General features: G+C 51.4%; 1 protein-coding gene across 8 annotated transcripts in view; it reads right to left on the bottom strand.

The window, feature by feature from the left end:
• The window catches only part of Zfp423 (zinc finger protein 423), a 298627-nt gene that overhangs the window by 117729 nt on the left and 157509 nt on the right, over positions 1-23389 (bottom strand). For all 8 annotated transcript variants that reach the window (XM_063278334.1, NM_001393718.1, XM_063278328.1 and 5 more), the window contains one exon: positions 1818-5032. In XM_063278334.1, the coding sequence (XP_063134404.1) occupies positions 1818-4958 (3141 nt within the window). In that variant the 5' untranslated portion in view covers positions 4959-5032. The remainder of the gene's footprint in view (positions 1-1817; positions 5033-23389) is intronic.

Below are 23389 nucleotides of genomic sequence, written 5' to 3'. Positions count from 1 at the left end.
GGGGGAAGTTTCAGGAGCTCAGAATTTGGAGTTGACAAGAGCAGCCTCCAGGCGTTAGGAAAATGGTGGGAGGGGCTGAAACAGGTAAACAATCCAGGCCTAGGTGCACCCAGGAAAGGTAAGGGGAGCCCAGCTACACTGCCCCTGTAGAAGAACAGGACTGCCCTAAATTCTATTCCCGTTAGCTGCATCCCCATGCAGGCTGGATGGGCCATAGAGAGGCTGGGGAGATTAGTGGTCAAGAGTATGAGAGCAGTAGGAGTTCAAATCCTGCCCCTGACCCTTGACAGCTAAGGCCTGGGTAGCCAAACTCACCAACCTGTGCTCATGTCCTTTGTGAAGATGACTGCTGGAAGGGGGTGCCAAGATGACAAGCCCACCTCACAGTCAGAGTGGACCGTAAGTGGAAGTGGTAGCGTAGAAGCCACCTTCTATGTCTAACAGCCCCCTCTAACTCTAGAACCCTACAGTCTCCAGAACTAACCACGGTGCCTTGGCATCCAAGGCTCGGGGGACAGAGCTGAGCAGCGAGACAGAGCAGTGTCCATGCTCTGGATCTCTGAGAGGTGCCCGGCTGAGCCTGTTCAGAAGTTTCACTTAGCTGACGTGCCATGAGATAAAGGGGTGCCTCAGCCTCCAGTCAGAGGCCTCTGGGAGGACAACTTCTGAAGGGATATCACTTCATTCTCCCCAGTCCTCTCCCTCTCCTCTTTCTGTCCTCTCAACCCAGAATCAGGGTTCCGATCCTGAGAGAAAACACCTTCAACAAACACTGCCATGTTTCAGCCAGCACCTGTGGCAGGTGCTTCCCACATCCTGCTTCCCTCTCAATGGCACCAGCAGCAGCCCTCCAGGGAGAGGTACCCTGGAGACCTGCGTGATATGTCCTCTATCTGGAAACACAACATAGATGTGGTGGGAATCGCTGGCCCTCACACCCAAGACCACGCAGGATGAGACCACTTCCGGTGCTCCTCAACTTAAAGGCCTTCGTAAGTTCAGCAGTAGCCCACGCTTCCTCTGCCCCAATCACAGCAACATGTTATGAGCCTGTGGCTCTCCTGGGTATGTAAGTCTCAAAAGGTGGGGTCTACTTCTGGTGCTTGGGCACCTCCAAATAGAAGGGGTGCTTCAGACAAATTGGATGGCTGCATCAAACGATTGGTAAGGATTGAATCAAAGCATACATACCAAGGGTCTTTCCCATACCCTAACTGTACCAGTTCTCATGATGCTACCCATGATACGTTGTCAGCAGAGGTTGTGGCAAGCAAATACAACCCCAACCAATGCCTGGGTCTAAGCGTCAGGTATATCTGTTATCACTTCCTAGTGCTATGAGAATCTAAGATGGAGAATCCAGAACGGTGAGGCGACTCACTCAAGGATGTACACTAAGCACGGTGGTCAGTTCACTCCAGGTAAGCGGCAGATGCCAGTTACAACACAAGGAACGCCGACTGGGTATGAACCACTGTGCTGGGGGCACTCCTCTTTCTGCACATCACTGGCCTCTCACAACAACGTTAGGAAGTTGGGATGGTCATTATTTCCATAGCACAGCTGAGCTCTTGACAAACCGGGCCCAGAGAGACAAACGAAATGTATACAAGCCACAGAGAGCCTGAAGGAAACGGTGATGCAGAGGCTCAAACTGAAGGCGAACGGGTCAGAGAGCATGTGCCTAACTCAGCTGGGCAATGCTGCCTCTCTGAGTTGCTCTAAGACAAACCCCCAGGGAGTACACATGCAGGAGTGTCATTTATATGAGTACCCCAAGAAGGACAGGTCGGGAATGATTGTCAGGCTGCACTTACCCGGGGCACTGGTGACGTCTGGGCACCTTTCCGGGGCCCACTGGTCTCTGGGGTAAGATCACGGTGGTCCACCTGCATGTGGCTCTCCAGGTCCTCAGCACTCTCAAACTTCACGTTACATTCAGGGCAGCGGAGGCCAGCGCAGGGCCGGTCGGCAGGTTCGGGTGGGGCCAGGCCACCCACCTGTCCATTGGCACTACGGGCCATGCAGCCGGCACATAGGCCATAGGGCAGCCCATTGACGTCAAGCCTGACCAGGTCCTGCTTGCTACGGAACTCTTTGAGGCACAGGGCGCACTTGTAGAGCTTCTGCAGCCCCTGGCCATTGGGGGAGGAAGCAGCTGAGCTGCCAGCCAGCTTCTGCATGTGAAAGGTGCCATGGATCTTGAGCTCCAGGGTTGAGGTGACAGTCTGCATACAGACCACACAGCGGAAACCAGTGAGGGAGTTCCGCAAGTCGGGGTGCATCTGGCAGTGCTCGATAAACTCCTCCTCACTCTGCAGGGGCATTTTGCAGATGCGACAGGTGCCTGTGTCCAGACTCTTGCTGTGGGTCACCTTGTGCTCAGTGAGCGTCAGCAGCGAGGGGAAGCGCTCGCCACAGATGGGACACATGTAGTGCTTGGCAGGGCCCCGGTGCGTCTGCAGGTGTTCCCGGAGCCCGTTCTCCGAGAAGAAAGTCCGAGAGCACACGTTACACTTGTGGCTGCCCTTTATGAACTCTGCCTTCTTGCGTGAGCCATCGTCCTCTCCGGGCCGGATGTTATGATCCCGGAGTCGGTGGTTCTGCAGCAGCACCTCCATGGTGTAGGCTGCACCACAGATGTCACAGCCGTACATGGGCTCTGATGCATCCACATCGTCCTCACTGGCCTCGTGGCTGTTCGGTGCCTCAGGGTTCTTGAGCAGCATGCCCTGCAGGTCGGCGGGCTCTGCCTTCTTGGTGGAGGTGGGGGGCACCCCGTTGGCCGTGCCATTCTCTGCAGCTGGGTCAAACACACAATGCTTCTCCCGAAGGTGCTTCTCCAGCAGGAGGACGGCGTGGAAGGCTTTGCTGCAGAACCTGCAATTGTACTTCTTGCTGTGCGTGGTGATGTGGCACTGGAGCTCCACCTCGGTGCTGAAGGTCTCACCACAGAAGATGCACTTGTGGGCCTTGGCCGGGTTGCCGAGGTGACTGTGCTTGACGTGCACCTGCAGGTCAGCCTCCTTGCGGAAGTCCCAGTTGCAGGCGGTGCAACGGTACATCTTCTTCTCGTTGCTGTGCTTCACGGCCAGGTGCACCTGGATGGACACCTTAGAGTCGAAGACCTCCTGACACAGGGTGCAGTGGTATAGCACAAAGGTGTGCATGTCCAGCAGGTGCTTCTGCAGGTCGTCCACTGAGGAGAACTGCTTGTCACAGCTCTCGCAGACGTAGTGGGTGGACGTGGTCATGTAGTGCACGGTCAGATGCTGCAGGAGGGACTCCTGAGAGTCGAAGTCCTCTTTGCACTGGGGGCAGGCCTGCTTCCGGAGCAGCAGCTCCAGGTGCAGCTTCAAGTGGGTCTGGAAGCTCTCGAAGTTGGAGAACTTGAGGTCGCACTGATTGCAGGGGTACTCGCCGTTAGAGATGGAGTTGGCACTCCCCGAGAGGCGCTGTCGTTTCGGGGAAGACACCTCGACGTCAGAGGAGACCGGACTCTGCTCCGCCTTGGACTTCTTGCTGTGTGCCAACGGGATGTTCTTGTGGTTCTCTTTGATGTGCTTAGTGAGCTTCAGGATGGAGCCAAAGATAGGGGAGTTGGTACAGTAAGGGCAGGAGTAGACCTCCATGAAGGACTGTGTGGGCTGGATAACGGGAGACTCCAGCTTGGTGCTCCCCACACTGCAGTGTGCCTGTTGGATGTGCTCTGTGAGGGAGGATTCAGTGAGAAAGCCCATAGAACACTGGTTACAGAAGAAAGCATTGTTCCCGTCGGGGGGGTTGGCATTGGGGCCACAGTGCGAGACTCGGATGTGCTCCTGCAGGCTGTTGATGTCCGCGAACATCTCGGGGCAGTAGTTGCAGTGGAAGGCGGAGATGTTGCCGAATTGCATGACGGGGTAAGCGTGGCTCTTGTGCAGCTTGCGCACATGCTCGTTGAGGTTGTAGAGCGTGGGCATGGAGTCCAGGCAAATCTGACACGTGTGACTCTGCTGAGGTTTGTCCGCGTGAATGGTCTTCAGATGAATCTCTAGCACAGCCAGGCTGGTAAAGTCCCGCTTAGAACAGTAGGGGCAGCTGTAGACAACCTTGGACCAGCTCTGCCCGTCATCCCGCATCTTCTTCTGCCCCCTCAGCGGCTTCAAGGTGGAGTCTGGCGTGGACCCGCGCTCCACAGAGGCGCTCGAGTCAGGTGTAGCACTGCTCATGGAAGCCACACTGCCCAGCACGGGGTCGGGGCTGACACTGTGATTGCTGGAATCAGGCTGCCGGTGGCTGTCCAGGTGGCAGTACACACCCTCCACGGAGGAGAACTGCTCAGGGCACATGGGGCACTTGTGTTTCTGGTTGGCGTGAGCTTGGTGGATGTGGGCCAGCAGCGTGCTCTCGTCGACAAAGACCTCGGGGCAGTGGATACACTGGAGGTCCGCCTTCTCTGAGAGCTGCGGGTGGAGGGTAAGCACATGCTTCTCCAGCTCTTCTGTCTGGCTAAAGGTGTCCTCGCAGTAGTCACACATGAAGTCGTCCTTCTTGGCTTCCTTCTCTGACTTAGCCAGGTGTTCCTTATTCTTCTTGTGGGCCTGCATGTGGCTCTGCAGGGAGCTGGTGGAGGAGAACCCGCGTTTGCACACGCTGCACTTGAACGGCTTGCTGGAGCTGTGGGTCTTCAGGTGGATCTTGAGGTGGTCGCTGCGGGAGAAAGCCGCCTCGCACTCGTGGCAGTGGTACTTCTTGTCGCCTGTGTGCAGCTTGATGTGCCGGTCCCGGCTCCTCTTGTGTTTGAAGAGGCGGCTGCAGAAGGTGCACTTGAACGGCAGCTTGTCGCTGTGGATCTGTTCATGCCTCTTCAAGTAGCTCAGGCGGATGAAGGACTTGTCGCAGAACTGGCAAGGGTACGGCAGGCCGGTGCCGCCTTCCTCCTCGCCGAGGCCAAGGTCACAACCATCGCCGATCATCTGCGTGGGTGACGCAACATCCTTGCTGGAGGGAGATGAAGCCACCCAGGAGAGCTGTGGGTCGTCATCACCATCTGCAGGGGAAGGCAGAGGAGGGATTAGAGGTAATTACCAGGGCCGCTGGGAAGCAAGGACAGATTCTCGACAGCTTTCTCGGCTGAGGCTGTGCAGCTGGCCAACTGCTGCAGGGGAGGAGTGATGATGGGGCCGGAAGTAGATGGACACACAGACCTTCCCACCCACAGAGGACACACGGCAGAGGGGTGGCAGAACACCCGGGGGAAGTGTCTTTTTCCGCAGTGACACCTGCCGCTTCCCTGGTGGCGGAGGAGGGGCAGCCTGTACAAAGTCACCGGAAATGACCACACGGACCATCCGTCCCACAGGCCAAAAGGAATCCAAGTCCCCTAACTCCAACCTCATCTGGGAGTCAACTTCCATCAACCCTCAGGCCCTAACCCCCATTCCCTAGCCCCCACCAGCCTTAAGGGGAATCCTATTGGTCCTTTGGGCACAGGGAAAACTTAGCAACAGAAAATACCCTTTATTTTAACAGCCCCACCATATTCATGGATGGGGACTGATGAAGTTGGAAACTGCTATTTCTGGTAATAGACAATACACAAGGGGTATAAAATTGCAGGGCTCCAAACATCAGACTCCAGTATGCAAATGAAACAAGCTGAGGGCAGAAAGGAAGACCTGAGGTACCCAGCCAGCATCCCCAAGGACTTATCCTCTTTGTTTCCAGCCCTGGCTTTATCCTACTCTCCCAGGAGCCCAGGTGGTAGCCATAGGATGGACTGGGTCACCAAAAGCCAGAGCCCAGGACTAGCAGTCGCTCTCCATGTAAGGGACTCCATGCTCTCCAGAGCAAGAGGGACTTCTCTGGCCCTTCTAACCTCTGAGGGGAGCTAAACAAACCTCAGAGCTGGCCATTTCTGAGAAAACAAAAGTACAGAGGACGCAGCAAATAAAGCCAGGGAAGTTCGCAAAACACAGCAGGGGCTGGACAGAGCTGGCGCGAGCAGGAAGGCGTTCGGAGGCTCAAGTTTCTCATCGAGTGGATTTAAAACTTAATAATGAATGAAACAGACCGCAGGCTGCTGCGGGCAGGGGAGAGACAAACAAAAGCCCAGATTCGGCTGCACTGACCTTGTCTTGTGACCCCAAGGAAAGAGACCGGGCCCCTGGCCACACTGCCAGTCTCTAGCCAGCCAGCTGAGTCCTCAGGAAAAAAACTCACACAAGTTCTTCCCGATGCACGGGAAAAGGACAGAGAGCCATACACCCAGCATATGCTCATGTAATCACATACATACCTACACATTTTACACAACGCTCACACCCCTACTCACCTATGTAAGCTCGCGTCCTCACCATACCTTACACATAGCTCCCAAAACACACAATCGCACATGCGCACACCCCGACACTAGTTCACAGGCAGACTCACCTTTGCTGTGTTACGTGTCTGCATACCATACCAGAGTCACACAGCATTCACACTGTGAATGCTGCACACTTATGTCTAGACAGACACACACACACACACACACACCCCTCACCATTTCAGACCCAAGGCTGCCCTGGAAGGCTCTCTGTAGTCCCACTGCTGTTCCTGCCCACCACCACGAGCTTATTTAAAAGAAAAGAGCTGGCCTCAGTGTCACCCCCTAACTCCTACCTCCAAAGCTTAAAGAGTTACCCCACCTGGCACCACAGGTCCAGCTCCGCGTGATGGAGAATGCTCTCCAAGGCTCCTGCTCTGTGTCTTCCCGCAGCCTCCTCAGCTCTAAAGCCCAGCACCCCTAGGAACGCCCTCCTGGAGTGAGGGCACCTTCTCTCCTGGGGGCCTCACATTACAGGCCCTTTGGCCGGGAAGGACGCAGCCGCTACCAGCTTCCTAGATTAGGCACAGTGGGAGGTGCCTTATCCCTTGCCTATTAATTCCCAGCCCTTGCCAGCTGGGCTCTAAGGGGCACAGACAAAGGGACCCAGGGGAAGAGGTGGATGGAGTTAGGACTTGCTTGGTCTCTGCCCCCTGGCCAGGCTCAACTAACTTTAGGTTATTTTGACATCGTAGCTCAGACTACCACAAACTACCACAAATATTCAGAAATGCTCAAACTCCTGTGTGCCCGGCCCCTACGAAGTGCATCCTCATCATCTCTGGGGAGGTGAGAGCCAGGGCACTTCCACTCTACATGTGGAGAAACTGAAGTGAATCCACGAAACAGAATCCTGACAAAATATGAAACGCCACTGACGGGCTAACGCCAGGACCCTTCCCTTTCCCAGGCTGGCTTCCTTTGGTGGCAGGCAACTGAGCCTACATTGTCACAGGTAAGGAAGGAGAGGAGACACGTGCAAAGCCACCACAGCATACGGCACGCTCTCCTTCCAGTCCTCCCTCTAGAGGTAGGCAGGAATCATTCAGGGTACGAATTTCAGGGAGAGGCCACCAATGCCGAGAGAAACCCCCTAAATGGCCAAGGGATGGAGAAAATGAACAACCAGGAAGGTAAAACCAGGAAGTTGCTATGCCCCTGGGACGAGCCTGAACTTGCGTTTTTACTAAAATCCTTGGCTCCTAAAGCCTTCAGGCCAACTGACGACGCTGGCCTTTCAAGCTCCCCCCAACTCAACCATGCCATGGGTGATCTTCCCAACTTCCGAGACTCACTAAGTATCTCTAGAAAGGAAGAACCACTGTGAGAGGCAGATGAGGAAGTTAATATGAAACCCACTTTAGTTCTGCTGCCATGTATCCACAGACAGGGTCCACTCAGGGCTGCCTGGGGTGGGAAGCGGATGCCCTGGACCAGGAAAGTCTGCTGAGAAAATGAACACTGATTGAGCAAGCCATAGCCACAAAGGACCACGGGGTTCTGTGGGCTACCTACAGAGGTGCTGAACTGTATACTAAAATAAGCGAGCGTTCAGAGTGCAAATTATACTTCTATAGAGCTGGTAAACAAAAGCAGTATTTGGCCAATAATAATAATTAATTCTAATTAGTAGCACCAGCACTAATTTTAGCAACTGCATTTATCATTCATGTCCCATATGCCAGCACTATACATGTCTGTTATTTCAATGAGTCTTCCGGTCGCCGCAACGTCCATGTCTGTCGGTCTCCAGGAGCATCCCATGTTTGAGGTGGAGACCCTGGGGGCTCAGAAGTGAGAACAACCCATTCACCACACAACCTTGCTTCACAAGGTCGGTCCCTGGATCTCTTAATCTCGCAGTGTCCCCTCCTAGGCTAACATAAGCCATTCCCCACCTCCACAAAGGGAATCGCAACCTGCCCGGTTGTGCCAAGGTACTGAAAGTTCATTGTGGGGCTGGCTGCTTGGCTTTATTTTCGGCAAACAAGTTTCAAAACTAAAGGGAAGTGTATTATTCTCCATCAACAAACCAAGCAACTGCTGAGACTGTAATCATCTGAATTTAAATGAAAATAAAGCTCTTTAAAGTGAAAAGGCTCAATCAAGGAAAAGGGGCATGTTGACATATGAAGTCCCAAACTGGCCGCCCTCCTTAAAGCCTGTTATTCAAAAATCAACTTGGCCCCAGAGGCTCTCCTCCCACCTGCTCCAAGTACATTTTGCACTGGGGGCATCTAGCCAAGAGTACCAGAAGAAAACTAGAGAGATGAGCAGGGAACAAGGCTCCAGTGGGTTCACAGGGACATCGGCAGGGGAAAGGGAGACTCTAGCTCCTCACAGTAGGAAACCCCCTGCCTCAAACACTGTTAGCATTTTCCAAGCCCAAGTGTGACCACTCATGAGCAAGCCTAACTAGCCACAAGCAGCATGACCACCCATCACCTCGCTGGAGTGCAGAAAGGGAAGGGAGGAGTGTGGGAAGGGTGAAGGGTTTCTCAAGGTTCCTTTCCATGCGAACATTCCGGGGTTCGGCAACAACAGGTTCAAGGAAAGGCCCAACAGCCCAGCTATCTAAACATCTACAAATGAGGGTTTTCTGGATACCAAGCAAGCATTCTTCTAGGACGTTCCCTGCGTTAATTTAGTCTTCAACGGTTCAGATGTGTGCTACGTGCATTAGTCCTATTCACAGAAGGAGAAAACAAGGCACAGAAAGGCTGACTTGCCCAGTGCAACCCGGCTGCCAGGCGGGAGAACCAGGAAACAAACCAACCTAATCCACTCAATTGGTGGCTTCATCCACAATGCTGAGACCGGAGACACAGTGACAAATGCCAGCCCTTACACTGGTCCCTCCTTCAGAATAAGCACAGACAAAGAAGCGAAATGAAATGAGGAGAGAAATTACTTTTAAGATGGAGATTAAGTTCATTTTAAAATGACTAATCAAGCAGAGGCCTGGAAGGGAATGGTTTCTAGGAGACTTCTGCTGTCTGCTGGAGGAAACACACACACACACACACACACACACACACACACACACACACAAACATACACACAAACATACACACACACAAACATACACACACACAAACATACACACACACAAACACACACACACCCACACACACACACACACGCACAAATTTTGATGAAAATTCAATCAAGTACAAAAACAAAATACTAACTGGGCTTTTGAATATACAAGAAGGTGGATCCCAGGCAGGATGTGACCAAAGCAAGTGCAACAGGCCAAGGCTGCAACAAATGTACCTGACACTGGCAGGTGGCATGGAACAGCCACCCAAGAAGGCAAGGGACAAGGTTCATAGCTCCTCCCATCAGAGAACATCAGGGAACTGCTACAGAGGTTGCTAGGACCCAGGAGGGAGGGTGGCTAGCAGTAGGACCCACAAGAGTAAGCCAAAAGTAACTATCCTGCTGGAGAAGGGGAAAGTGACCCACTATCACCGAGATAAAGAGATAGCCCTGAACACAAATTTAGGGGGATCCATGCTTCAGAAACAAGAGGAGTATAGCTGAGACCCAGAAAGTTCTGGGTCTCCGGACATTACTAGGCTGAGAAGTTCCATTCATGTGATTAAAAAAATGAAGTCAATTGGAGACAGACAGAGGAGCATGGGAATGGAATGGTCTCAGGACACTGAAGTCTCCCCAGGTTCCTCCTCGGAGAACTATAAGGCAGGGTCCCCCAAATCCTGCTGTCAGTGCAAAGCCAAAAGGACATGGAAAATCCTGTGCGGTTGCACTGAGGTCCCAGCCAGGTCAGCTCCGAACTCAGCTGACGGGAGGCCTGCCCTAAGCACACGCAAAGCTACCTGGGTGCTCAGGAGAGCACAGCTGTCCACACTTCCCAAAGCAAGCAAGACCTGCATGCATGCACTGTAAGGCACACACAAGCTGCTTCCCTCAGAGGCAGTCAGGACAGAAATACACAAAAGGAAGCAGCACAGTGTGGGGCATCTGGGCGTGTTTCTGCCGTCCTTCTAGGCAATGAGAGCACAGGAACCTGGGAGTCGCTGGCCCTGGTTCTCAGAAGTGGGAGTAGCTGATGCTGGCTGGTTTTAAAGAAGTCACCATGCCTTCCTGAACCAACAACACCCCTGTACCATGGGTGGAGTGGGCCAGCTTGGACCCTTTTCCAGAACTACTTCCAATAATCAGCAATACAAATTCCCCCAAAGCCTAAAGCTCTCAGCACACAACCCTAGGTGTTTGGTGGCTTTCCTGGGTAAACTCAAAAAAACATTTGTCAGGACCAAAGAAAGACATCATCAAGTCCAAGCTGGCATGTAAATGAGTGCATTGGGCCACTTTCAGATGGTGACAGTTGATTTTTTTTCTAAGGTTGTGTACAGTTAGAGTGGGAATAGAGATTGGCCTCTCCAGGAAGGGCCCTGTGGTATCCCACACTCCAAGAAGAAATGCTAACCGCTCCGTTCCCATGGACCTAACATCTCCTATCTTGTTCTATTTCTTCACCATGACTCAAGTCAAGGTCTCCTGTGTGTCATTTTTGCTCCACTTCATGGTGACCATAGTTGTGTTAAATCTGAAGGAAGCCACTATGACATCGCAGGCAGAGTGGAACCATCTAAGGCACAGCCCGACCCTGGGTAACGTTGGTGGTGGTGGGTGAAACACACTAGACTAGGGGCTGCTGCCAAACACCCACGAAGGCAGCAAATCAGGCTAACTACAGAACCTGAAGAGAACCAATCTCGGACATGGTGTTAGGCAAAAGCAAATGCCCAAAACTATCCATATCTTAACCCCTTTCACAGCATATGTGACCTGGGGGACTGACTAGTTGACCTTAAGAAACAGATGATCCTGAATTATCTGGGAGAGAATTATCTGGAGTCGCTAGGTCTTTGAATGTGAAAAGGGGATACAGACGGGCACCCAGACATAGTATGAGAACAGCCGATCCACTGTCACTGGGGTTGAAGACCTACGAGTGATGAATGTGGTGACTCTACGAATGGAAACAGTTCTCTGCCATCACCTTGACCTTTACCCTTCCTGTCTATCAGACTCCTGACCACCAGAACCATAGGTGACTTTGCATTGTTTTAAGTTACAGTGTATATGAGGATTTGTTACAGTGGCAAGAAGAAATAGTTAAGCTACAGTGTATATGAGAATTTGTTACAGTGGCAAGAAGAAACAGTTAAGCTACAGATGTATATGAGGATTTATTACAGCGGCAGTAAGAAATAGTACAGCTCTGGGTGTTAGCCATGGGGTGCCCCCAGAACAAACACATGGTGGTAGGAAAGTGACCATGAGCTTAAAAAAAATCTTTATGAATGGGCAGATAGCCTTATGCAGGCTAACTGAAATACTAGGATTGATGACCCCTAATTCAGACTTGGGAAGAAGAAAATAGTGTTTTCCTGGAAACCAAAATCACCTCTGACCAAAAACATAACCGTGCATGAGCCAGGGGCTGGGAGACTAGAGGTTCTTCTAGATACGGCACTGTGCTCTCAGAAACTGAAGGAGAATGATGCCAGCGATGCAGAGACAGGAGAGTGCCCCACCTCTGTCTGGGAGGAAGAGCCTACAATGGGAAAACACGGGGCATTTATCTAGATTTCGGAGCAGAATGTTGAAGCTGTCTCCTGGTTTCTTCTGGCAGCTTACAGTAAGAAAGGAAAAAGAAGGCGGAACTGTTCAAAAGGAACCCGAAGCATCCTTGGGAAATTCCCTTGTTTCGAAAGGCCCATGTGACCTTTATTTTAGGAGAGTGATCCTCCAGAGGGCTGCCCAGGATGTGGTTGTGCATTCTGCTACTATCTCAGGACAATTGCGAGGTCAGTGTTGACTCACACGGAACCTCTCAGATTCTCCACCGAACAAAACAGTGTCTGAGAGATTTAGGAGCACTGTCCTCGAGCCATCGCAACAGAACCCCCCACCCCCGAAGGCAGAGACAGAATTCTCTAGAAACTGCTTCTGAAGAAGCCTCTTGTCTAAATGAGCAATTCCCCATGAAATACACAGGATAGCCACAAGGTTTATACCAGCAGAAACACTGCCAGGTTAGCCCAACAAGGAGGGAGAGAGTGCAAGATGAAAGGCGCCCATCACACGCCCAAGGTCCTACAAGTGGGAACCAAGAGAGTAGAACTGCTCAGCTGAAGGCATGTGCTACCTTTTGTGGATGGACGAACGACTCACAGGGTGGAAGCTCAAGGCCAGAGGGTGGAGCCATGAGCTATCAAAGATGAGATCACTACTGGACGGGCTCAGACCTGGCACCTTCTATGCAAGGATTCCCTCTCTTGCTGTTTCCTTTGCTCTCTTAAAAGACAGACCCAGATAAACACATCTCTAAAAGCCTCGACAGCTCTTACTGTACGATCAGTTGTTAAAGTCTGCAGGAGAGTCCAGTAGTAGGTACCTCCGCTCTGTGCTCCCTCCCACTCTGGGTGTATTTTCCATTCAGGACATTTTGTTGAGCCTGCTCTATATTCCAAAGTTTCTTGGGTACAGAAGGTACCTAGCATCCTTGGGTTTCTACAGTGGGAGCTACCCAAGCTCTTCATTTGCTATTATCTGTTGACATTCTAAAACAACTTTCGGCTGACTTTTAAAAATATTCCAAAAGGAAGAGAAAGAAACAACAAGGATGGAAAAGAAAAGATCCCTCCCATGTTAGACATTATGATTTCATTTTCCATAAATCCATAGACTGGGGTATATTCAAAGGAGAGAAGACCTGTTCACAGGATGCCCAAGACCAGGAAAGGGTTGCAAGTAGCTATGAGGTCATCTAAGCAACCCACAAGGCTCCCGTGCCCAACCTGCCCCCCTCCTTGAAATCGTGAGTTAGAAGAACTATGTTTTCAGCTAGGATTGCTGCAACTATAACTCGCCCATCCTTTCCCCCGGGGAGTTCAGAGTCTTTCTGGATATGATGTCATCATTGTCCCCAATGAGGCTGCAGCAAGGAGAGGCAGGGGCCATTCTCTAACCTCAGGGTGAGAGTCTCTTGGGGTGGAGATGGGCAAGCAGAGGTCAGCAGCCTTTGAAAGCTGGGGAAAGAACTCTCCTCATCAGAGGATGGGAGTCACACCTCTGCCTCACCTCACAGGCTCACCTGGGCACAAAGCGCTGGGATCTCTCAATCCCTCAACACAATGACAGCCACTGCCAGCCTCTCCCTTTTCCTGCCATCTCTGGGGTTGCCAGGACATCACGAAACAGCAAATAGCTGTCATCAAAGGCCTTAATACGCCTTCCAAAGAGCCAGACTTAAAGAAAACACATTTAATTCCGGCGCTCAGGAGACAGAGGTGGAACTCTGTGAGTTCAAGGTCAGTCTGGTCTATATTGGAAGTTTAGGACAGCCAGGACTACACACCAAGACCTGTCTCAAAGAATAAAATAAAGAAACAAAGACAACTGTAGGAGGACAGCAGAGCTCTGGGGCTAACACAGGATTGCCCTGGGCTGAGAAATACCACAGCTCATCAGCTGTGTGACCCTGGGCAAGCTACTGCACCTCTCTGACACTCTGTAGGATGGGAGAACAAAAGCACTGCCTTACAGAATAGCTCATGTGGTTGCGTTTCGGAGGCAAAGGAAAATGACAAAGGAGGGCAGAGAGATGGCTCAGTGGTTAGAGCACTTGCTGCTCTGGCAAAGAACCTGGGTTTGGTTTCCAGTAGCCACATGGTGGCTCACAACCATCTGTAACTCCAGTTCCGGGGGATCCCACACCCTCTTCTGGCCTCCTTGGATACCATACATACATATATACATACATACATATATATTATATATGTATATACATACACACATATATATACACACATATATATGTGTATATATATGCAAAACAATCATATGCATAAGATAAAAGAAAGAAAAGGAGGCCCCGGGTAGCTTAGGCATCTTTTGCCAATCTGAAACGTGCCCCTGGAGTGACAGCAACACCGTCTAGGCGACACCATCTGTTGGTGGTGCATTTGCTTCTGCAGGCACCCTGTAATGAGCTCAATGGCTGTCAAGCTTCTCAGTGTCCCAGGAGAAAAGCCAGTTTCCCATCCAGCAACTGTCCCCCTTCCCACTCATAGGAGGTCATGGGTGAAGGAATTAAGAGAGGAACCGGAGGGCCGATGTGGCTTTTGGACAGCTGAAGCAGTAGAAATGGCGTCCTGAGCAGTAAGGCCACAGGTCACCACTGCTCCTCCCACCAGGCGTTCTGCAAGCCATGCAGTTATCAGGCACTTGGGGAAGAGATGCATTTACAAATCATCACTTCTGAATGATTTTTCAAAAGTCTACCTTCACTCCTGGCCATCCCTGGAGGAGGCTGGAAAACCCTAGAGGCAGACCCGTGCCATAGAGGAGCCATTGCTTCCCTTCTGACCAAGGACACTTGCTTCCTGCCACACCCATACTCTGGAAGTTCCCCACTTTGGTCCCTGCGGCCTAGACCCAGAAAGCATTTGCATTCCCAACAGATGACCAACCAGCAACGGTGCTGACCCCACACTGGATCCACAGATCCCATTCATACGACCCTATTCAAGTTCATTACCCTGACATAGTTCTACAGGTAGAACTCAGTTTTCTCCCCTGTACAATGGGGCACTAATGGCCTTGACAACAGTTATTCTACAAATAAACTGAGTGTGAGTGAAATGTTTCCCATGATCAGTGCTCTGTAAGGGTTGCAAGAACCATTGTTGATGGGCTCCCAATTCACCAGACAATGGCCACGTATAGAGAGGAAAGAAAGCTTTAGCAGGTTCAATGCCTGAGAGACAGTGAGGGAAATTATTTCCCTGAGCCATGGTGGCCAGCTAGCAAAGAGGAACTGAGCTGAGGACCACAAGGACCTGCAGATGCTAATGTTCAAGGCAATAGAAATGACCGGTATGAAGGTGAGACGTAGCCCTGACTTTGCAACCCCAGGACACCATCCGAAAGGGACTTTTGAGACCACCCAGCCCAATATACTCACGACTGATGTCAAAGTCAAGGTCCTGCAATGGCTTGTCCTCCATCCACCCTGCATGGCAACATGGGAGCTGCCATTCCCAAGACCCCCAGACTCATAGAGTAAGGCAGGAGCCAGCAGTATCTTTCCCTTGAAACCTCCGACCTGGCAGAACACACAGTCTTCAGGCTGTACCAATCTTTAGTCAACTTTACTCAGTACTGATACTGTGAACACAATCTCACTTTCATTGCACTGCAGAAATTAAATAGACAAGGAAAAAAACAACAATGCTTGTCGCCTCAGTCTAGAGCTGGCCTTAATCAAACTTGTTAAAGAGGAGGGTCTCAATCCATCCTGCCAGCAAGGGAGGTGGCTCTCCAGAGACTGGGCACGGAGAGTCCAGGGGTTCTTGCAAACCAGCACTGCTCTGCTTGCTTGCACAAGGAGCCAGCACCCTGTTAAGTCATCTCCATGAGCTTTAAGAAGTCGTTCACAGGGCGCCCTGCTGACTAGAGAAAAAGCAGCATGCTTTCAGCTTGAATCACTGTTTTCTTTCGCTCCCTTCGGAGATCGGCAGAGCCCACATTCGGCCACGTTCATGGACCTGGGACTGTAGACAGCTGCGCTCTAATTACATGTAAAGTGTACCAAAACATCCCTTTTATCACAGACTGGAAATCTGTTAGCATCTGTCTCTCCTTTGTTTCTTCCACAAGATACAAGCTTGTTTCTACATTTTTCTCACCTGTAGCGGTGATTAAAATTCATTATAAATGAAAGGAGTGAACAGAGAAACAAGTTCCTCTGTGTACCGTGCTAAACTCAAATTAGAAACAGCTGTTTGCTAATTCATGCAGCGATGTTTTGTCGTGCTCTGTGAGTCAATAATAACTCACCCTATTGCTGCAGAAAAATTTTGGATAATCCATATATTTAACGCGGCATTGGGTTCTCCAGACACAGAAGCTCTTAGCAAAGCAAGCAGGAAGGAGGGGACTTAGACTGATACTCTGGAGACAGCTTCCATAACCCCATCCCAGATAATCTCAAATTCAGAGCCACCTGGTGTCTCTCCCCCTGAGAAGGAACCTCCAAAATGGTCTCACTCCCTCGCTTCTCTGGAATGAAAGACAGACAGACAGACAGACAGACAGACAGACAGACAGACAAGAAAAGAAGAGAAAGGAAGGAGGGAGAAAGACGGAAGATGGAGAGAAGGAAGGAAGGAAGAAGGAAGGAAGGAAGGAAATTTCAATCCTGATTAAACATCAACCACATAGTTTCTCCAGCCGCTGGAGGGAAGAGGAAAATTAAAAGTCTAATTGGTACCCAGAACAATTTAAAACGGTTAAGTATAAGTGAGGCTTTCCATGAGAAAACAGTCCTCTGGCTGAGATTAGGCATGCTTTGCATAGGATTCTACCCGTGCATGAGTTTGAGCAACAGAAGTCAGAAGTTCAGGAGCCCACGGAAGCTGTGGGAGAGATGTGGGTCTGCCCTGCACCAGCTCCAGGGACACACGTAGAGCAGCAGGCAGAGCTGTTGCCCCCTGAGGTGGCGGAGGGAGCAGACGCTCTTTCTCCCCTTTAGAGAAAGGGGTGGCTAAGCCTCTGGAGGCCTCCGTTGCTCCCTGGCACACCACCTTGCTCTGTCTTGGCTAATACAAGCTGTCCTTCGAGACACTGCCTCCAGGAAGCCCTCCCCAATGTCATCTGCCATCTATGAGTGTCTCCCCTAAGCCTCAGTAAACTGATTGTCTGTATAAGAATGCTTGAGGCACTGCTGGGTCCCTTGTACACTTTTGGGTTTGGAGCATGGTTTACACTGACCCCTCTCTGACCAGCATAGTGTCATGCTCTTCCTAAGTGAGCTTTACACATGTGAATCTTCACTGCCATCCTGGGTAATGACCACTTTCCCTGTGGACCTGGTTTACGGCATAGAAATGTGGGACTCAGAAAAGGCCAGGACCTGAGTTCCATGTCCCTTGACAAAAAATGAGCTCCACTGTACGCAGAAATCCTTAGCCGAGATGGCTTCAGTTCTGCTGCAACTTCTGTGTCCAAGCGAGGATGCCCACCAAGAATGATGTCCTCTGTTGGCCATGTAACCCAGTCTGCTCCTCAGGGCCCAGCTCTGCCACCGCCCCAAGCCCAAAGAGCTCCCATGTGAATTATCAGGCCACAGTTCCTCACTTCCCAGTCACTTGAATCTTCAGAGGATATAGCTATCCAATGTCCCCAGACTCTACAGAGCCCAGACCCTGGTGAGTTTCAACTGGAAAGCTGGACAGAGCTTTCCCTGGGGAAGTCCATGTCACCAGACAGTACCAACCACAGACAGAATCGGGCAAGCGCAGAACGGCATTTTGAGAGGCAGGAAGTTCTTAAATTGGGATATGAAGACCTGGTAGATTCGTCCTAGACTTTATCCGAAACATGGGGTACCTGGCCTGTGATGACAGGAGAGGGTGTCAAGATGCTCTTGGTGACACTGATGCAGACTTAGTGATGGCTCTTCAGCTCCCTTTGCAATCTTGGGGAAAGGCCGAAAGCATTATGACTCCATTTGACTTCCTCTCCTGGAAGAAGACTGGACCCAGACTGGGCACTCTATAAGGTTCCGGGCTGCTACAATAGAATCATGGGATCTCTTTGCTTTTGGTTTTTATTGCTTTGTTTGTTTCAAGGCAGGGTCTCACTGTGTAGCTCTGGCTGTCTTGGAACTCACTGTGTAGACCAGTCTAGCCTCAATTTTAGAAATCCAGCTGCCTCTACCTCCTGAGATTTAAAGGCAGGTGGGCACCACTATGCCCGGATATTTTTCATTTACCATCAAGTCCTCCACCAGTTTAGAGCCAATGGCTCTGGGTTCCAACTGCTGAATGAAGCCAGCGAATTTGTCTAAGTGTGAAAAGCGGGTGACCCCAAGGGGAAGTACCATTTGAGTCACAGCCCTGATACCAGGGTACAAAGGCTGCCAAACTCCCAGAAGAAGTGAGAATCTCCCCCAGGGAGGATGAAGAAGATGGCTGGCCTCAGGAGAAAACGAGAGTAAAGTTGGTGAGCACACACTGCTCCAAAGCCGTCTGTCCATCTGCCGCAGGAACAAGTTGAGAAGACGCAAAGGGGTTGACACCTTGAACACTGAGCTTTGAAGCCCAAAAGTACAGTTCTCGGTACCAAGGAGCCATCATGACATCAGAACAAAACTGGCCATGAGTGGGCTCTGAATGCCTCCAGTTCTGACCAACAAACGCCAGGAAGGAAACACCAGCCTGGGAGCAGACCCCACTTCCAAAAGCTCTATCTACAGGGGTCTGGGCTCAGTTAGTACGAGGATCTTGTTGGCCAAGGGACCAAGTGTGCAAATCACTGTGTACAGCAGAAGCACCCACATATTCCCTCAGTGAGCTCCCTCCTGGAGCCGGCATTTCCTCCAATCTTAGAATGAGCCACCGTGTCCCCCGTCTGTACACAGAATGACCCAAAAGAAGCATCTTGGACTGCAGAAAATGTGCTCTCTCAGAAGGAGTGTGGCAGATAGACAGTTTCAGACCAACAAGTGAACGTTCGTCCCAGGTCCTCCTGACCTTTTGGGCAGACTTTATAAACCTGAAGCCACAAATGTCACACTGGCATGCGAGGTGACCCTAGGTCTCTCCATTATCACCCAAGGCAAGCCTCCAACTCCCAAAGACACAGCCTCCATCCACCTGCGTACCTGAAGACTAGAAACGACGACATTCTATTTACTTGGCTGGTTTGGGGTTTCACGCAGAACCCTGACTGACCTGGAGGTCTATATGAAGACAAAGCTGCCCTTGAAAGCAAAGCCCACCTGCCTCAGACTCCTGAGTGCTAGGATTGAAGATGTGCCACTGTGCTCAGCTGGGCCTTGAACTCTGATCCCCCTGCCTCTGCCTCCCAATTGCTAAGACTACAGACCTCTGTAAAGCAGAGTCTGTGACTCCCAGCCTGCGCCTAGATAGAATGCAGCTCCTACCCTGGGAACAGCCCCTTCTCAAGAGAGCAGTCAGGTCTCCAGGCCCATTTTACCCTGCAATGCCTGTGGCTGAGGATTTCCAGACTCTGTGGAGCCAATAGGCTAGAAGGTCCTGGGCCCTAAAGAGAGCAGAAGTGATACCAGAGTGTGAGGCCAGCACAGTTCGGCTCCTTCAGGGGGCATGCACATGAAGAGGTGCCCATCAGGGGCCTGGGTGCTCTGAAGGGAGGGGAAAACTAAGATACCAGCCTTTCACCTCCACAGGACTCCTTCCGGCAGTCCTCCGCTACAGACCACTGAAGGGCTCTCTGAGCTCACAGAGGGTCCCAGAGGGAGGTCACGGGCAGGGTGTAGTGAAGGCATCGCCACACTCCTAGGGGAAGGCAGGCAATGGCAGTTGTCAACACCACACTATCCTCTTCCGGTCACGCCATCCTCGGAATGTAGCACATTGGACTCCTGCCTGTGCCTCTCACCCAGCTAACCCAGCAGTTTCTGAGCACCAGAAACACTTGATAGGGAAACACTGGATTACAGTCTCCCAGTTCTTCTACAAAGCACAGCTGGCTTGTGTCACTTTCTTACCAGAGATGTAGACAGATGTGACCGGCGGAGAGCAGCTCTCAGCAGCTCTCGGTGGCTAGCGTTGGGCCCACATCCCAGAGGAGCACATTGAAGGCTGTGATCACCATCGCAGCCAGGGACTCCTTCAGCTGGAGCTGCTGCTACACTGGGCAGTCTGAGAGTCAGGGTACGATGTCCCGCCCCCAAGCCCCACGCAGCTCTCTCCCATCCCCGAAAGCCAGGAGAGTCCATACCCCCGACACGATCACCCAAAGGGACATTCATAGGCATGTCACCTAGAATGAAGGGTCAGCAAAATGGAGCCTGGTGGTTTCCAACTGCACCCCAAACAGGCTTGCCCCTCCCCTCACCTCTGGGCCACAGAATCTGCAGCACAGCCTTGGCCCAGCCTTCAGATTCAGACAGCCTACCCAGAGTCTGTGCCTGCGGTAGTGTGGTGTGTGTTGGGGTGCGGACAGAGAGCTGTCACTTCCTGCACTGTCTGCTCCCGCCTAGGTTTGCATGCAAAGTCACACTAAGGGGCCATCGACGGGATTTGTGTCCTAGCACTACAGATCGGCTTCGTCCTTTAAATTGCCACAGCAGTGACAGTACTACCTACCCAAGGCCAGTCCTAAATCATGACATGGATAAATCTGATGTGTTGCTCTCATGATGTCTGTTAAAATAAATGCATTGTAGCGAAAAAGAAAAAGAAAAAGAAAGAAAAACCAAAACAAACAAACAAAACTGTGCAAGTTGCCCAAAGTTGGGGTATACATTATTGCAAATGGCCTGGGGAAAACCTGGAGGCCTTCTGTCCCACCTCTAGAACTGTTCCCTTCCCCTCTCCAAGCCACAAGTGTCACGCAGCCAGTGGCATGCCTGGATTACCACCAGAACCTCAGCAAATCACTCCTGCAAGAAGCAGGAAAGAGAGAGGAGGCGGGCTAGATTCTGCATAGAAGGGGCAAGGGAGAGGAGAGACGGGGGAGGCTGGGGTTCTGGGAAGTGCTGGTGCCAGCCCACAGCTACTCAGCAGACTGTTCAGCCTTTGTGCTCAGCAGAGAAACGTTCCATTTTCTCTATATTTTCATGTTGCAGCCTCCAGAAAATCTGCCACTATGGGCTTTACTGCTGGGCTGTCGAGCTTCTGGGATGGAAGGATTGAAAGCTGCCCCGCCCCACTCATATCAGCACCATCGCTGAGCATGCACTGTGTGTCAAGGATTTGAACGTTTAGTCTTAGGTGCTTTGCTAGTTCAAACGCACTGAGACTGCGTCCTCCTTTCGCTAGACTCACTTTACAGATGAGAAAACTGAGGCTGAAAGTAGGGGGGGAAATGAGGTTTCCTGAGGGTAGGCTGTGTGTACTGGAAAAATGAGGCTCCTGAGGTTGGGGCGGGACTACCTTCCCCAGTACGGAGGCCAGCAAGGTGTGAGGAGGGATCTAGCTAGCTGCCTGCCTGTAGGAAATTCTGATGTTACTGGATCTGCAGGGCTGTCACTCACCACCCAGACACTAACCAGGCAACCTCAGTACCTGCTGAAGAGCAGCCCCTAATATCACTGAGTGGAGCACTATCATCCTTTGCACGGTGCAGGCTAGAGCTGTACCAACCTCAACAGCACTGCAACCACAGTGCTTCCCTAGACCACATCTCCCGATGGGCCATGAGGAGTCTCACAGGTTCTTTGCGGTTAGAGCTACCTTCAGACAGCCTAGAGAAGTGAGGGGTTCCTGACTTCTGGGGCCTCACAGGCAAAACACTCTAGTGAGTGGGTGGATGGATAGGTGGGTGGGTGGGTGGGTGGGTGGATGGATGGAGGATAGATGGATAGATAGATGGGTGGGTGGGTGGGTGGGTGGGTGGATGGGAGGATGGATGGATAGGTGTGTGGGTGGGTGGATGGGTGGATGGGTGGGTGGATGGATGGGTGGATGGATGGATGGGTAGGTGGATAGATGAATGGGTAGGTGGATAGATGAATGGGTAGGTGGATGAATGGATGGATGAATAGATGGATGGGTGGGTGGATGGATATATGGATGAATGGATAGATGGGTGGGTGGATGGATGGATGGATGGATGGATGGATGGATGGATGGATGGATGGATGGATAAGGCATTATAGTCTGTGGCTTGATCCCAAAAGCATTATATGTTAATGGTATGAATGAATACCTGTATGCAAGGATGAGAAAATGAGCAAATGAATGGACAAGTGGAGGAAAATAAGATTTACCACAGAGAAGCAAGGAGCTAGCGAGCCAAGATAGACTCTGAAAAGGTAGAGGCTGAGGAGTTTTGACCTTGACTACTCAGCCTCCCTGGGCCCAAGGGGTCTGGCAAGTGTGGAGCTCCCACATTTATGGCAGAATGCAATTAGAGCAGTCTGTTGTGTAACCTGCATTTTCCTTCTCTTATTTAAAAAGGGTAGGGGTGAGCAGGGATAGTAAGGGAGTGGTGGGGACAGGAGAGAAGGAACAACTCCACTGCTGGCCAGAGCCTCGATCCCTAGAGAGATATCATTAAAACAAAGGAGACACCAGGCAGGGAGGGGGCTCTTGTTTGCTTAGACCAGAGCAAAACAGCCTTAATAAAATAATAAGCTGAGATTCCCTCCTCTTAAAGAGACAGCCACGTGAGGCAGTGATTCAGAGGTGGGGCACACAGTTTTTCTAGTAAGGCCACTGAAATGGTTTGCTCTCTGCATCCCATGCACTGGAAGCGTGTGTGTGTGTGTGTGTGTGTGTGTGTGTGTGTGTGTGTGTGTGTATGTATGTGTGTGTGTGTGTGCCACCGGCATGTTCTGTGTGGCCCCCAGAAAAATCCTGACTCACTAACTTGTATCCCCCAAACAAGTGAGCCCTCTACAGGAGCATGGCAAAGCAAACTGGCACGTGCATCTCCCTGGGAAAGGGATGGTCTAGCGCAAGTGGTTACCCCGAGCCAGCTAGGACTTCCACCTCCCGGCCTGATGAACAGCCACTTAGAGCACTTCTTGTTCATCCTGGAGGCTCTCTGCATCCATTCTTTCCATCAGGTTGTCAGTCACTCTCCAAATAGCTACGGAGTGCCAACCTCGTGCCACACTCTGTCCCAGGTAGAAGGCTCCTACAGGGACTGTATCCAGGCATCAAGACACAACCAGAAAGCCTAGACTCAAATCTCTGCTCCACCACCAGCCCAATGTGTGGACTAGGATACATTACAGAAAACCACTCAGCAACTCACCAAGACGAAGATGGACAGAGAAAACCTGTCCCTCTGGCTGAAATGAACAGGTTAAGCAGCCTGGCCCAGCACCTGGCACTAGGAAACACTCAACACACCTATGATAGGTTGGTGTTTCCCGATTGGGGGGGTGGGCTGCAGCCCGAGTAGAGACTGCCTGGAAGATCCCTATTGCTCAGCAAACCATGCCCCCATTCCCAGTTCAGTCTTCCCATGAGCATTCTTGGTTATCACTGCTTAGCTCACACC

Source organism: Rattus norvegicus, chromosome 19, assembly GCF_036323735.1.
Source record: "Rattus norvegicus strain BN/NHsdMcwi chromosome 19, GRCr8, whole genome shotgun sequence".
NCBI classification, from domain to species: domain Eukaryota; kingdom Metazoa; phylum Chordata; class Mammalia; order Rodentia; family Muridae; genus Rattus; species Rattus norvegicus.
The sequence above is the reverse complement of the archived record's forward strand: the minus strand, read 5'-3'. Positions and strand labels throughout refer to the sequence as shown.